Source organism: Aethalodelphis obliquidens, unplaced genomic scaffold (genome assembly GCF_003676395.1).
Source record: "Aethalodelphis obliquidens isolate GAN/ISIS:26980383/991018 unplaced genomic scaffold, ASM367639v1 scaffold65, whole genome shotgun sequence".
NCBI lineage: Eukaryota > Metazoa > Chordata > Mammalia > Artiodactyla > Delphinidae > Aethalodelphis > Aethalodelphis obliquidens.
Window position 1 is genome coordinate 6303853 of NW_020838009.1, and position 13681 is coordinate 6317533.

The 13681-nt window shown below is 47.4% G+C and overlaps 1 protein-coding gene across 1 annotated transcript; it reads right to left on the reverse strand.

Moving 5' to 3' along the window:
• Positions 1–1846: 1846 nt before the first annotated feature.
• MESD (mesoderm development LRP chaperone) lies at positions 1847–12786 on the reverse strand. The gene is made up of 3 exons (XM_027089413.1): positions 12554–12786; positions 5391–5623; positions 1847–3797 (listed from the first exon to the last, which is right to left on the reverse strand). Exons 1-3 carry the CDS (start codon positions 12758–12760, stop codon positions 3539–3541), a joined length of 699 nt encoding a protein of 232 aa, XP_026945214.1. The 5' UTR covers positions 12761–12786; the 3' UTR covers positions 1847–3538.
• Between the last annotated feature and the right edge of the window lie 895 nt (positions 12787–13681).

The window sequence follows — 13681 nt, forward strand, 5'->3', positions numbered from 1 at the left end:
ACTAAAAACCACAACCTAAAGTATCAAAAACTAGGGGGGTGGAAGGATGTCTAATTATTAAGTTCTCATGTTTCATAGTTTACAGTCAAAGATGTCATGTGAATGTATTAAATCAAGAGGCATGAAAACAAACATGAAAAAGTAAAAACCCTGGTGGTCCAGTGGTTAAGACTTCACGCTCCCAGTGCAGGGGGCAGGGGTTCGATCCCTGGTCGGGGAACTAAGATCCCACATGCCGCGCAGCACGGACAAAAAATAAAAAAATTTAAAAAGAATGAATTTATATATGTGCATGTGTATATGTATTATACACCCCCCGCCCCTCCCTTAAACATGACATTTCTCTTGTTCATGAGTCTGCAGATTGGGCGTGGCTTTTCTGCTTCCTGCATGGCTGGGACGTCTTGAAGGCTGGAAGCATTTGAAGGCTCACTTGCTCACCTGTCTGTGCCTGGGCTGGGATGACTCCTAGCTGGGGCTGGTACAGGTGGGGTTCTCTGAGCATCTCTCTCTCTGTGTGGCTCCTATATGTGGCCTCTCCACTAGGGTGGCTTCAGGGTAGCCAATGAAGATGTGGTTTTCACGTCTATTAAATTGGCAAGTGTAATGCCCAGTGCTGGCCAGGATTTGAGGTCTACTGTTAGCAAAGCTAAGTTAACAAAACCACATTGGAGGGTCATTTGGCAGTCTACATTAAAATTTGCTTCTTCTACCAATTCCACTGCTAGGAATCTGCCCCTCAGATATAAACACAAGTTTACCAAAATAGTTGGTAATATCTGTTAAAATGTCCAGTGCAGCACTGTACCTACTAGTGAGACCCTGAAAACTCAACGTGCATCAGCAGGGACTGTGCAGGGGAACCGTGGGTCAGACCTCACCACCACCCAGCTCATCCTGCGCCACCTTCAAGCAAGGCCTGAACTACTGAAAGACCCTCCCAACTTGCCCCTCACACCAACCACTGCCCACTTCCAATCAATTCTCTGGTGTAGCCAGTGCAAATCAGATTACCACTTGAATCCACCCCACAGCTAAAATCCTTCAGTCCTCCAGAATCTCTACCAGACCCTGTGCACCCCACACAGATGCTACAGTTCCAGCTTTCATCCTCATTACTGGAACGTACAAGGTCTAGGGCTTCCCGGGGGAATGGGGGGGAGGACAGCCAGGGAGACAGGAGTCAGGACAGCAGGCATTAGCTTTGTCGCCTGGTAAGGTAGTTCTGTACCTTAACAGCTGGCTTGCAGAGGTGGATTTTCTAAGTGAATGGGCCCCTCTTACATAGGAATCTTCCAAATAAATCTTCACTTTCATAATTCTTATTCATAAAGGTGTACTGTTTCTTTAAGAGATCCCAGAGACTTGTATAAGCTCTCGACCCCCATAAAACCTCCATAACTCACCTGTCCAGCCTGGTCCTGTGCTGTGCCCCAGCCTCTTCATTGGCCTTCCCACTGTCCCTCCTCTGTTCTGTCTAACCACAGGGCCTTTGCATGGACTGTTTCCTCTGCCTAGGTTACTCCCTCCTCCTGCCTCAGAGAGGTCCCCTCTGACTATCCCAAGATTCCTCCACTTCTTGGCACTGTACTTCTTACCTATTTCAACGATTGCCATTTCACTTTGTATAGGATTAGTATTTGTCTTTCCCCACCAAATCACTGCTTCACGATGGCAGGGGCTGTATCCACACTGTTGCTGGCATCTAGTGGTGCCCAGAATGTAACAGAAGCTTAGTCAATACAGGCTGATGTGGCCGCATATCCCATAGGAAGCAATGAGACAGACGTGTACACTGTGACACGGAAAGCCAGCTAAGTGGAAACACAAGGTCCTGGGCAGGGTGGAGAGTGTGCGCCCTTCTGTTTAATGAAGACAAGCATCCAGTCAGGACGGCTGCCCTGTATACGAGGCCAGCGCGACGACAGATGACAGAAACCCAACAAATCGCTCAAGTAAAAACTGAAGAAACCCAGGGACAGGACTGGTTTAAGACGAGGCCGGATGCAGGGGCTTAGGCGATACCACCAGGACTCGGCTCTCTCCCTGCTTCTCCCCACTGCATCCTCAGACAGCCCTCCCCTGGAGGGGGCAAGAGGGTGGCAGCAGCTCCAGCCTCACTTCCCTGGGTTCAGATTGTATGAGAAACACAGAACGCCTCTTCCTGACATGGCTCAAGCAAACTCACCCTGGGATTAATTCCTCCCTGGAGTGGGGGGCCTGCAGGGCAAACATCCCCCTCCAGCACAGAACAGAAAACAAAGAGGGTGTGGATCACTGTGGGGAGATCTGAATAGTTACCAAAAGAAGGGGAAATAGAGGCTGTAAGGCCAAAACAAATACATATCACTGTAAACCAGTAAGTGTACCTTTCTTTTTTTTTTGAAAACAAATTAACAGTAGCTTCCACTGGGACAAGGCAGTGGTAGCAGGGGAGGCCAAGGCTTTTTGCTTTGTACCATTCTTTAACGATGAAGTTTTCTAACCGTGTGCATGCTGTTTTTAATTTGTTAAAATCACAATGGAAGCCTTTTTGAACAAATGATTTTAGTTCTTAAAAATGACACCTGTGTATAAATTCCGTAACTCTTAGAGTAGGCTCTGACGTATGACAGCAACATCAGACAGTAACAGGTAGCACATCATATTAGTACCATACAAAAACACCACAATTTTAGGCACTTTATCAAAGAAAAATGTTTAGAAGTGAATGAGGTTATTGAGTCTTCTGCTACGCTCTGCAAAGAACTCTGCTCATGCCCGATTTACACCCTTGAAAATCATCACATGAAATGGAACACACAACTCTCAACACCAGCATTACTCTTTCCTAAATAAAGTTCTATTCTGACAGAACCCCTGGACTTACAGACTACATAAAACCTGACAGATACCAAGAGTTCTCTATAACTGACAAGAGGAATTCAAGTCCAAGAAACTCAAAGCGAATACTTAGGATTCCCAAGTTGCATTATTTTCTGTTCTCTGCATTTTCTGCACAGATTTGGGATTTACGCATCCTGGTGTCCTGATTGTATATTTAGATACGTGCAGTGCTCCTGTGGAGCGTTTCTAATCTCACAGTAATGAAGTGATGTCTGTGGCATGGAGAGCCTGATTCAATTTAGTCAGGAGTCTTAAGTTGGTCTGATGAGAACCTGGTATCCTTTCAGTTAACAGAAATAAAAAGCATGGATACAGCAGGCTGCCGGATAAGAGCAGGTGCAGCGAAGGGAGCGGTGCCACAGTCCGGCCAGAGACTCCCCACATTTATGGGGAAAAGCGACACCGCCAGCTTTCCATTTAGAGTGATTTTATAGTAATCGTGAATTTGTCAGTGTCCCATGTTAATTACAAAACCTCTGTCTTCTGACTTGAAGCCTTTTAAACAGTTATTCTTACACTGACCAGAAACTGGTCACATGGCAGACCTTTGCCAGCAGAGAACTCATGGCTGTGTGGTTTCCCACGCCCACCCCCGGCCCACGCGCCCTGGCTGAGCTCCCCGCGCTCCGCTGCAGAACCCGCAGCTGCCCCGCTACAGCTCTTCTCTTTTACTCCCAGCTCGATTGCCTTCCTTCGAAGCCTGAGGTTTCGGCTCTCCCCCCTCCTTCTTTTTGCCTTTCTCTTGCTTGGTTTTATTTTTCTCTTTGCTTCCTCTTCCTTTGCCAGGGTACACCTGTCCCTCCAGAGTTACATCGGCACACCTGTCTTGACTGACCAAGAAGTCCTTGATCTCCCAGGCGTAGCTGCCGTCACGCAGCATGAAGATGGCACGGTCTGACCCCACGATGAACCTTGACAGAGAGACGGGACCACAGTCAGCTCACTGCTAGTACAGGGCTAATGGGTCAGAGAGGCCCTGTGGCACTTAACCGAGAAATCTTTTTTCAAATTCTACATGAATACAGAACTAAACATTCTATTTTCGAAGGTCTGACAGTCACTGTTTGAAAATACTAGCTGGCTGAACCATTTAACACCTCGGCTCAGATCAAAACAAAGGAGAACCTGCGGGGAGGGGGTGTGCGGTAGACGTGGCTGCTCGCGTGAAGGGCGGGATTAGGAAGAAGGGCTCGGGAGGCTGCAGACGGGGCTCAGGGCCTCTGCCGGGGCAGCAACAGGGAGGCTGCCATTTGGGTCCGTTTTACATTCTGAAGGGCCCAGCTAAGCTTGCATCTGACAGAAGGCCTCTGCTGATAAAGGCTGAAAAACACCAGTTTAGATCAGGTCACAAGAGGCCCATGAAGGCTCCGGAGGATGCTCGGCTACTGGACAGAAACCCTAACCCTGGAAGTTAAAGCAAGCATCCAAGCACGTCCACACTCACCAGGCCCCAGGGAGCAGGGAGGAACAGAATGGAGCCTGGGCGGACGGACGGACCACTAGTGTGGCCAGTGGGCACAATCCTTCTGTTCCCGAGGGGCTACACCTACGACACCACCCTTCCGTTTGTAACGCCCCACCACTTCAGAGATCGGTGAGAGCTCTGGACCAGTAACCACCACAGCACTGATTTGTTCCCCTAAGTGTCTACTTAAGCTAACAAAAGCATTCTGCCGGGCTTCCCTGGTGGCGAAGTGGTTGAGAGTCCGCCTGCCGATGCAGGGGACACGGGTTCGTGCCCCGGTCCGGGAAGATCCCACATGCCGCGGAGCGGCTGGGCCCGTGAGCCATGGCCGCTGAGCCTGTGCGTCCGGAGCCTGTGCTCCGCAACGGGAGAGGCCACAACAGTGAGAGGCCCGCGTACCGCAAAAAACACACAAAAAACAAACAAACAAAAAAAGCATTCTGCCATCCTAGACACTCTCTGAGTACTCCTTCATTCCTTTTACATTTCCCAAACTAAGATATTTGAAGACCCTAAATTTCAGAACTGTTTTTGGGGAAGAAAAAGGAAATTCCTTAAAATTGCATCTTAGGAGTATACTGACCTCTGACAACTGGGCTCCTTCACTTTAAAGTAACAGTCTGCTCCAAGCTTATGTGTAAACATAGCTACACAGAAAAGCATTCTCTGAGGCGCAGAGACTTCTAAAGGAAGAGGCACACTACTGTCAAACGGTAACTAATTTGCCCCCCACAGAGGCTAAGCTATACAGCTTCTTACTCAGATAAAAGAAAAGTTAAAGACCCAAAGATAAATAGCTTTAGGATCAAATGAGATATGAAAACAAACAAATAAATAAACTTACTGGCTTTGACCAAAAATGAATGCTCTTCTTCAAAGACAGAAGAAAAGGTAAATAAATAAATGTAAAAGAAGACAGACTAGATAGGAAAGGTCCAGAGCCCTTATAAGTACTGCCAGGAAGGATATGCCATTACACAGACACAGAAAAAGCTCCAGCACAGCCCCCACCTTCTCGGCAAGGCTGTTGCTGCTTTACCTCTGGACGTCGTAGTTGGCGTTGAAGAGACTGCCCTGCCAGAGGCTCGTGATCTCCTCCGTCTCCTTCTCCGTGGGGCTTCCTGATACAGTGACGAACATCATGAGCGTCTTGCCCTTCTTTGTCATCTTCAATATGCTCTCAGGCTTGCCCGGGTCTATCTGTGAGAAGTCTATAGGTGCAGAGGGTCTTTTGTGCTCTGGGAGATCTCCTTCTTCTATGTCGTCATCTTTCTATAAGGATGGAGGAAAAAAAGCATCAGACAAAGTATGCATTTCAACTGGCAAAGGCAAGAACATCTGCGTATGATGTCAGGTGCAGGTTTATGATCTAAATAATAACAGAAAGAAGTAAACCCAGGGGATTCCCTCCTCCACTTGACTTTCAAGCAAAGGCTAAATTTCAGGCAGCACTCATCACTCCAGGTCACCAGTCACAGAGAACCCCATGTGATGGGTTTCTAAAGTTTTTTCACCCTCAAAGAATCTACCCAATATGGTAGACTATAAGAATGGCCACATTCGGGTTTGGTCATACAATTAAATACTACACAGCGATGAAGAAAAACAAATACTGATACATGCAACCAATCTCAAAAATACTATATTGAGTGACAGAGTCGGGCACAAAAATCAGACACGTTATACAATTCGTTTATTTGAAATTCAAGAACAGGTAAAATTAATCCAGGACGACAGAAGTGAGAACAGTGGCTGCCTCTCGGGGAGAGGGTTACAAGGTGGGACTGACTGAGAAGGGACACAAGGGTACTTTCTGGGGTGTGGGAATGCTTTGTATTTTCACAGGGGTGTGGATAACTTAACAGATGTATCCATTTGTCAAAACTCATGAATTTTCACTGAATACTGAAAATCTGCACTTCATGTACATCAATTCCACCTAAAAAATAAGAACCATAAACAAATATTCAGTTCTAGGTAGTAGGTTTGGTTGTTGCAGTGGTGTAAGCTAGCAATTCTGAACCACAATCTGAATTCTAGGCTTGAGCAAAGGAGTAACTGTATTGAGGCTAATGAGAGCCAGGTTCTTCCCTTTGGGGAAGGGAGCTACAAATACAGAAGGGGGAAGAATGCACCTGAGGTATTGGGCTGGCATTGGAGGCAGCAGAAGGAACTTATGATTTTTGATAGACAGATAGATAATAATATTTAAAAGAACCAGGATTCCGCAGAGAAAAGGCTAATTCCAGCAAAGAAAACAGAAGATGAGTCTGGAATATCTTCTTGTATCAGAAAGTGAGAAAGTGCTCGGAGAATTATGGGATGTGTCAGAATGACACAGAAGCCAACATGAAACAGAGCTCATGGGCCTAATCTGGAATAATTTGAAAATCAAAATAATGACAGAATGATTTATAACTCCCAAATAAAATAAGAACCACTGAATCCAGACCCAAATAAACAAGTGAGTTAATTGCTAATGGTAGAATGCCAACCAATAAATAGAAGATAAATGAATTAAAACCACGTAAAAGAACCTGTGTTCATTGGAGAAAAGGCTACTCCCAGCAGCAAAAAGAAATGCAGGGACTTCCCTGGTGGCGCAGTGGTTAAGAACCCGCCTGCCAATGCAGGGGACACGGGTTCGAGCCCTGGTCCAGGAAGATCCCTCATGCCACGGAGCAACTAAGCCCGTGCGCCACAACTACTGAGCCTGCACTCTAGAGCCCGCAAGCCACAACTACTGAAGCCCTTGCGCCTAGAGCCCATGCTCTGCAACAAGAGAAGCCACCGCAATGAGAAGTCCGCACACCGCAACGAAGAGTAGCCCCCGCTCGCCACAACTAGAGAAAGCCCGTGCGCAGCAACAAACACCTAACGCAGCCAAAAAAAAAAGGAAGCGCAGTACTGCTCGATGTTATCACACGGATGATCCCTGACAACATTATGTAAGTGAAAGGAGCCAGACACAAAAGACTACATACACATTGTATGAGTCTACTCATATGAAATGTCCAGAGCAGCCAAGTCTATGGAGACAGAAAGTAGATTAGAGGCTGCCTAGGGCTGGCTGGAGGGCTGGGAGGAACTCAGGGAGGGGTGACCAAGACTACGGAGTTGCTTTTTGGGGTGATGCAAATGTTCCAAAATTGACTGTGGTGATGGCTGCACAACTCTTTGAATATTCTAAAAACCATTGAAATGTACACTTTAAATGTGAACTATATGGCATGTGAATTATATCTCAATAAAGCTGTTATCAAAAAAAAGAAAAAAAATCACACGAAAAAACCCAACCTAAAATGAAACAAAAAGCCCCTATACACTACTTGGGCCTCTTGACAAATCATTGAAGGGCCAAGGCTTAAGACACCAACAATAATGCACTGCAGTAAACATATTTTTAATAAAAGATGAGAATGAAAGAATTCTGAAGCAGTGTTTGAAGGCGATCCGTATTTGTATCAGAGCTAGAATCTGACTTCAGCTCCACCTGACTAACCTGTGTGGCCTTGGACAAGACTCCATAATCCTCGAGGCCTGTTTCCTCGTCAGGAAGAGGAAAAGCAGAACTAGGTGATCTCCAAAGCCCTAGCAGCATGCGGCCAGCCTTTTCCTCAGCTCTGCCACCCTCTCAGCTGACCCACTTCTTCCTCATTTTGCTCTGAAAGAGCTGCTGGTGACCTGTAGGCAGGAGCATGGGCTTCACGGTCACAGGGACCTGGGCTCGGCTCCAGGTCCCAGCCCTATAGCTGTGTGGCCTTGGAGAAGTGGAAAATCACTTTCCTCACCTATAATGGGGGCGGATAATGACGGTATCCCCCTCCTAAGTTTGTTTGGGGGATTTAATGACACAAAGGCGAGTAGTAAATACTTAATACATGTTGCCTAATACCACCTGGCCCTCTGTAACCTGGCCTCCAGCCGACTATGGAAATCACCCTCTCAAAGTACACAGGAGCTCCCGGTGGCCAAATTCACAGGCTGTTTCTGACTGTATTCTCTTCTATTTCTCCATAACATCTGTTACGGTTGCGTTAAAATACTTCGAGACGTCTAGTTGGTTCAATTACCTAGAATATTTTTATTTTTCAAGCTGATCCTATTAATGGTCATAACATTAACTCAGTAGGTCACAAGCAGCATTTCTTTTCCATGAAAATATAATTAAATAATCATTAGTCTAGTGCATACAGCAAAGGTACGGATCGTTTCAAGAACCTTTAATTTCCATTTTATATGTTTGAGGGTGAGTTTTGGTTAAAAAAGGAAAAGAAAACCAGTACACTAGTTGCAAGCAATTGTCCAGGTCTATTCTTAGTTCCACTGCTTCCCTGAGTAAGCTTACCTGTTCTATCACTTTCTCTAAACTGAAAGCAATCAAACGCTTAACCCCAAGCAGGGCTGGGGTGGGGGGACGACCAAGCGGCCCTCCCCACACCCTACCCAGGCTTGTCTCCAGGCCAGTCTTGCATTTCTGACCGGCTTCACCACTTCTCCACTGCTGTTTGTCAAATTTAACAGCTACAGAGCTGAACTCCCTTTTCCTGTAAATCCTTTTCTTCCTCCCAGGGTCCTTGATAATAATACCAGCTACCGTCTACTGTGTAGCTACTGTGTCTCGGGCATTTGTTATTCCCCACCTCAGGACAATTCTGCAAGATCCCCATTGAACAGAGAAGTGGATGAGGCTCAGAGAAGGTAAGTAACTTACTCGAGGCCACAGGCTTGAAGGAGCTGATGCTGAAGTACAAACTCACAGTCTGGCTCTGGATCCCTCCCCACCTGCCCCTCTGCAGCACCTGGTTACAGTAATGTAAGAAGGAATCACCTTCGGTTTTCCTATACCAACCAGGACTCAGCAGTAGTTGCAACGCGGTGGAAGTGGAAGGAGTTCTCCCCTTCCTGCCCCACTCCACACCTGAGGCAGGCCTCTCACTGCAGGGATGATGTTCACACTAGCAGAGGAGTGGGGGAAGAATTCAGGGATTGCCACCAGGGGAGGAAGCACTGCTTCCTTCAAAAAAGCAACCAGAGATGGATCTGCTCTCCCACAGAAAAAAATAACTGCTACTGCGGAAGGGCGCTCAGGCTTGCAGAGTGTCTGCAAACATTAGCTCATTTCATCTGCAAGGAACCCTGCGAAGTGGGATGTTATCTGGCTTTACGGATGAGGAAAATGAGGATCAGACAGTTACCAAGGGTTAAGGCTGAGTTCAAAACCTCTGTCCTTTCACTACATTATCCTTGTCACCTTCCTGGTTATGCAGTCAATCAACTGCCAAGTCGAGTTAAGAGCATAAAATCTCTCACATTTCCTTCTCCCTTCTAATCCATTACTGCAGCTTCTAGCTTAACCCAGGTCCTCCTCATCCCCCTTCGTTTGCACTCTGTTCACCAATCTGTATGGCAGTGTAGTAAAATGGTTAAAAGAACAAGCTTTAAAGTCAAGTGACCGAATGTGAAATTAATTTGCTGTGTGCCTTTGGGCAAGTTACTTAACCTCTCTGTGCCTCAATATCATCTAGAAAACAGAGATAAGTACCACCCTCCACAAACAGGTAAGGGGATTAAATGAGATAAAAGTGTTTAGCCTTGTTAGCTAATGAACACTCAATAAACATTAGGTTGTCTCTGCCTTCAGAGTCTCTCCCTGCCCATCCATCTTAAACTTTGCTGACCGATTAATTTTCCTGAATTTTAACCCTAAGCATGATATTCCACTATTCAAAAACATTCGGACAGCTGAAACAACCACTCTAGGGCATACTCTGAAGCCTTTTAAAAATATTACAAGGACTATGCAGTAACCTGCGGAAATGCTTAATATATAGCAAAAGAAAAAAAGAACAGCAGAAAATTCCATTGATGCTATGCTTTCAGCTGTAAAAACTATGTCTGAATACAGAAGGGGAACCAAAAGACTACACACATGTTTTGGGATGAAGTTATGGATGATTAAACATGCCAGTATTATAACATTTGGGTAACACAACTTTTCAAACTCATCAGGGACTACATTTTCCCTTCTAAATAAAGTCCAAACCCCACAGGATTCAAGGCCTAGCAAGGCCTGGTTCTCACTAACCTTTCCATCCTTACCTCTCACTATGTGGCTTCAGAAAGTCTGTTCCAGCCAACCTAAGCAATTTATTATATCAGCGTAGCTAACAGTTAGAGCTGCACTATTCTAGGTTCTTTCCAAGTTTTCTCAGTTAATCCTCACAACAACTCTGAGGTGGGTACTAACACCTCTGTTTTGCAGGTGAGGAAACTAAAGTCCAGAGAGGCTCTTTACCAGTCCAGATTTCCAAGCTGAAGTGGTTTGAACCCAGGAAGTCTAACTCCACAGCCTGGGCTATTAATATTTACAGCATTGGGCTTCCCTGGTGGCGCAGTGGTTGAGAGTCCGCCTGCCGATGCAGGGGACACGGGTTCGTGCCCGGGTCCGGGAAGATCCCACATGCCGCGGAGTGGCTGGGCCCGTGAGCCATGGCCGCTGAGCCTGCGCGTCCGGAGCCTGTGCTCCGCAACGGGAGAGGCCACAACAGAGAGAGGCCCGCGTACCGCCAAAAAAATAAATAAATAAAAAAATATATATATACATAAATATATATATATAAAAATATATAATAAATATATATATATATAAAAAATATATATATATATATATATTTACAGCATTCTGCCCAGTCCCCTCACGTCCCATCCACCTCAGCTCATGCTGCTCGGTTAGTAATGCCATTCTCCCACATTCCCTGGTCTACCTAAAACACCATTTCCTTCCTGAAACCCTTTGAGATTCCCACAGCACTTTCTTTTTATAGCACTCAGCCATTTCTACTGTGTACTGCAGTTATTTTTACTGTTAACTGCTATTCCTGATGGGCGGATCCCTTGTACACCTCTGCAGCACCCTTTTTTGTCTTGCTCAGGGTCTGAGTGTTTCCAGGCTAGGATTTCTGCACGAAATGCGATTCTCACTTTGGTGGATCAAAAACTGCACTTGCCAGAATCCAAAAAGAGACTGGGAGATTGCAAGGGAGATGGAAAGTGGGGAAGGAACTGCTGCACCAAGTTCCTTTTTCCTTAGTGGTTGGCAAACACCCAGATCGACCCTGAGCTTTCCTTCAGCTGCAGGTCAACATGAAAACTGCTTTCTTCCAGTCAAATGCATCAGATGGTACTTTAAACTCATGTCTTAAAGCCTCTATCCAATACAAACACACACAGATAACCACAAAATAACAAAACATCAGTGTTGAAAGAAATCATCCAGTAAAATTTCATTCTGCACGTAAGGAACCAGAGGTCTAGAGTGGAGACCCACTTGCCCAAGGTTACACAGTGAACAGAACCCAAGCTTCTGACTCTAGATCGCCAGCTGTGCAAATGAACCAGGACAAGACACCCACCTCTGGATGCGAAAGAGGCAGCAACGTGGTTTTGGTTAGTCAACCTTACCTAAAAAGGTTATTATCCACTCCCTGTAATTACACACTCCAGTGCATTCAAGTAACAAATCAGAAAACTGACTCTCACAGAAGCAAACCATTGCTCCCTTAAGCGAATAATGTGAGCTCCATGAGAGAGCGCCACTAGCCTCTGCTACCGCCTCCCACCCCCCTCCCCCCTCAAATTAAAGCCACTCACAAAATTACAAAAACTCGCAGCAGGGACATATAACCAAAATGGGCACTCTGAATTCCTACTAATTTAGAACACGGGAGAAATATGAAAGCTGAAACGGCCCTCTTGAAAGATAATCCTCACCATGCCCCTCTCCCATCCACTCGCCCCATTCTTCAGGAGTGTAATGGAAAAGGTCTACCTCCCCATTAGCAGGGCGCACTGACCACGGGGAGCAACGCGGCGGCGACCGGGGCACTGAAGGCAAAGTAGGGCTGAATAGGGAGAGGCTGACCCGTGACTGGAGTGGCCCGGGGAATGTTGGAAGAGGACACTGGGATGAATGTCCTGGGACGGGGGTCAGCAGGGTGACCGGGGGTCAGAGGAGGCACTGAAGATTAGCGGTGGCTGGAGTGGGTCAGTAAGGGCTAGTGGCATGCGCAGAGAGGAGGTTAGTGGGTCGGAAGATTCCGAGACTGAGGTCTAAAGGGTCCCAAGACGGAGGAGGTGAGAGGTCACTGGGAAGGGGCCCGGCACAGAGAAGAGCCTGGAGGGTGTGCGCGCGCCGCGGACCTCCCACTGTTCCAAAAGACGAGCCATGTCCGCGTCATTGTAGTCGCGAATATCCTTCTTCTTCTTCCGGAGAGGTGGGGTGGCCTCGCCGGGCGTCTCGGCTGGGCCCTCAGCGGCGAAGGCCCTCAGCGGCAGCAGCAGGAGCAGCAGCAGTTCAGAGGCACAGAGAAGGACCACGGCAGCACGGGCCCACCCGGAGGCCGCCATCTTCGTCGCGCCGCGCCGCGCCGCGCCGCCGCGAGGACCGGACCTGCGCGAGCCGCCGGCCCCGCCCCAGGCCACCACTTTCCCGGGCCCGCCCCCTGCCGCCCCTGCGTGGGACACGCCTCCAGCCCCGCCTCCACAGGCTGGAGGCCCCAGTGGTTCCGCCTCCCTGCCCTCGGTAGCCTACCAGGCCCCGCCCCGGCCCATTTCCTCCAGCCCTCACCTCCTGAAGCCCCGCCTCCTCCGCCATCTTGGCCCCGCCCCGCCCCAAGGGTTTCTCGGGATGGTCCGGCTGAGGCTTTCACCCGGGGCTGGTTCGGACCCGAGTGCTCGCCTTCATTTTCCGCCAGAGGCCGACGTTTTTCTCTCTAACGCGCAGGCCAGGTCCAAAAATTCCCTCAGGGCCTCTAGGCTCCTCAAACAGCGCCTCACGAGGCCTCACGTTTTCGCCTGTGAAATGAATTAGAGCTGGAACTTCTAGGAGCTGCCTTTGCTCTAAGAAAGCAGGTTTCACGAGGTCACACGTTTCCTCCCAGTCTCCTGCAATTTCCTTTGAAAACAGCCTGTTGAAAAAGAGTGAGTGGCAGGTAGAGCAACTTTCTCAGGAGATCGTGAATAGATCGGGCCCAGGGCTTTGCTGCTCAGCAGAGAGTTCAATTCGTCTCTCAATATTACTGTCATCTCTTGAACTTGACAAAGCTTTTTAAAAAAATCATGACTTCTCCTCTGTAAAACAGCTTCAGTATCTCTTCTGATTTCAACCTAATACTGTCGGCTCTGTTTAATCCTTTCCAAGGTTGAATCATTCTGTTTTTTGATTCTTACTTAAAAAGATTCAGCCCAGAGATGCTTTAATTCCACGGATTTTAAATGGCTGATCTGCTGAGTTCTTCTAAATTTTTAATTGGATAAATAAGACACGAA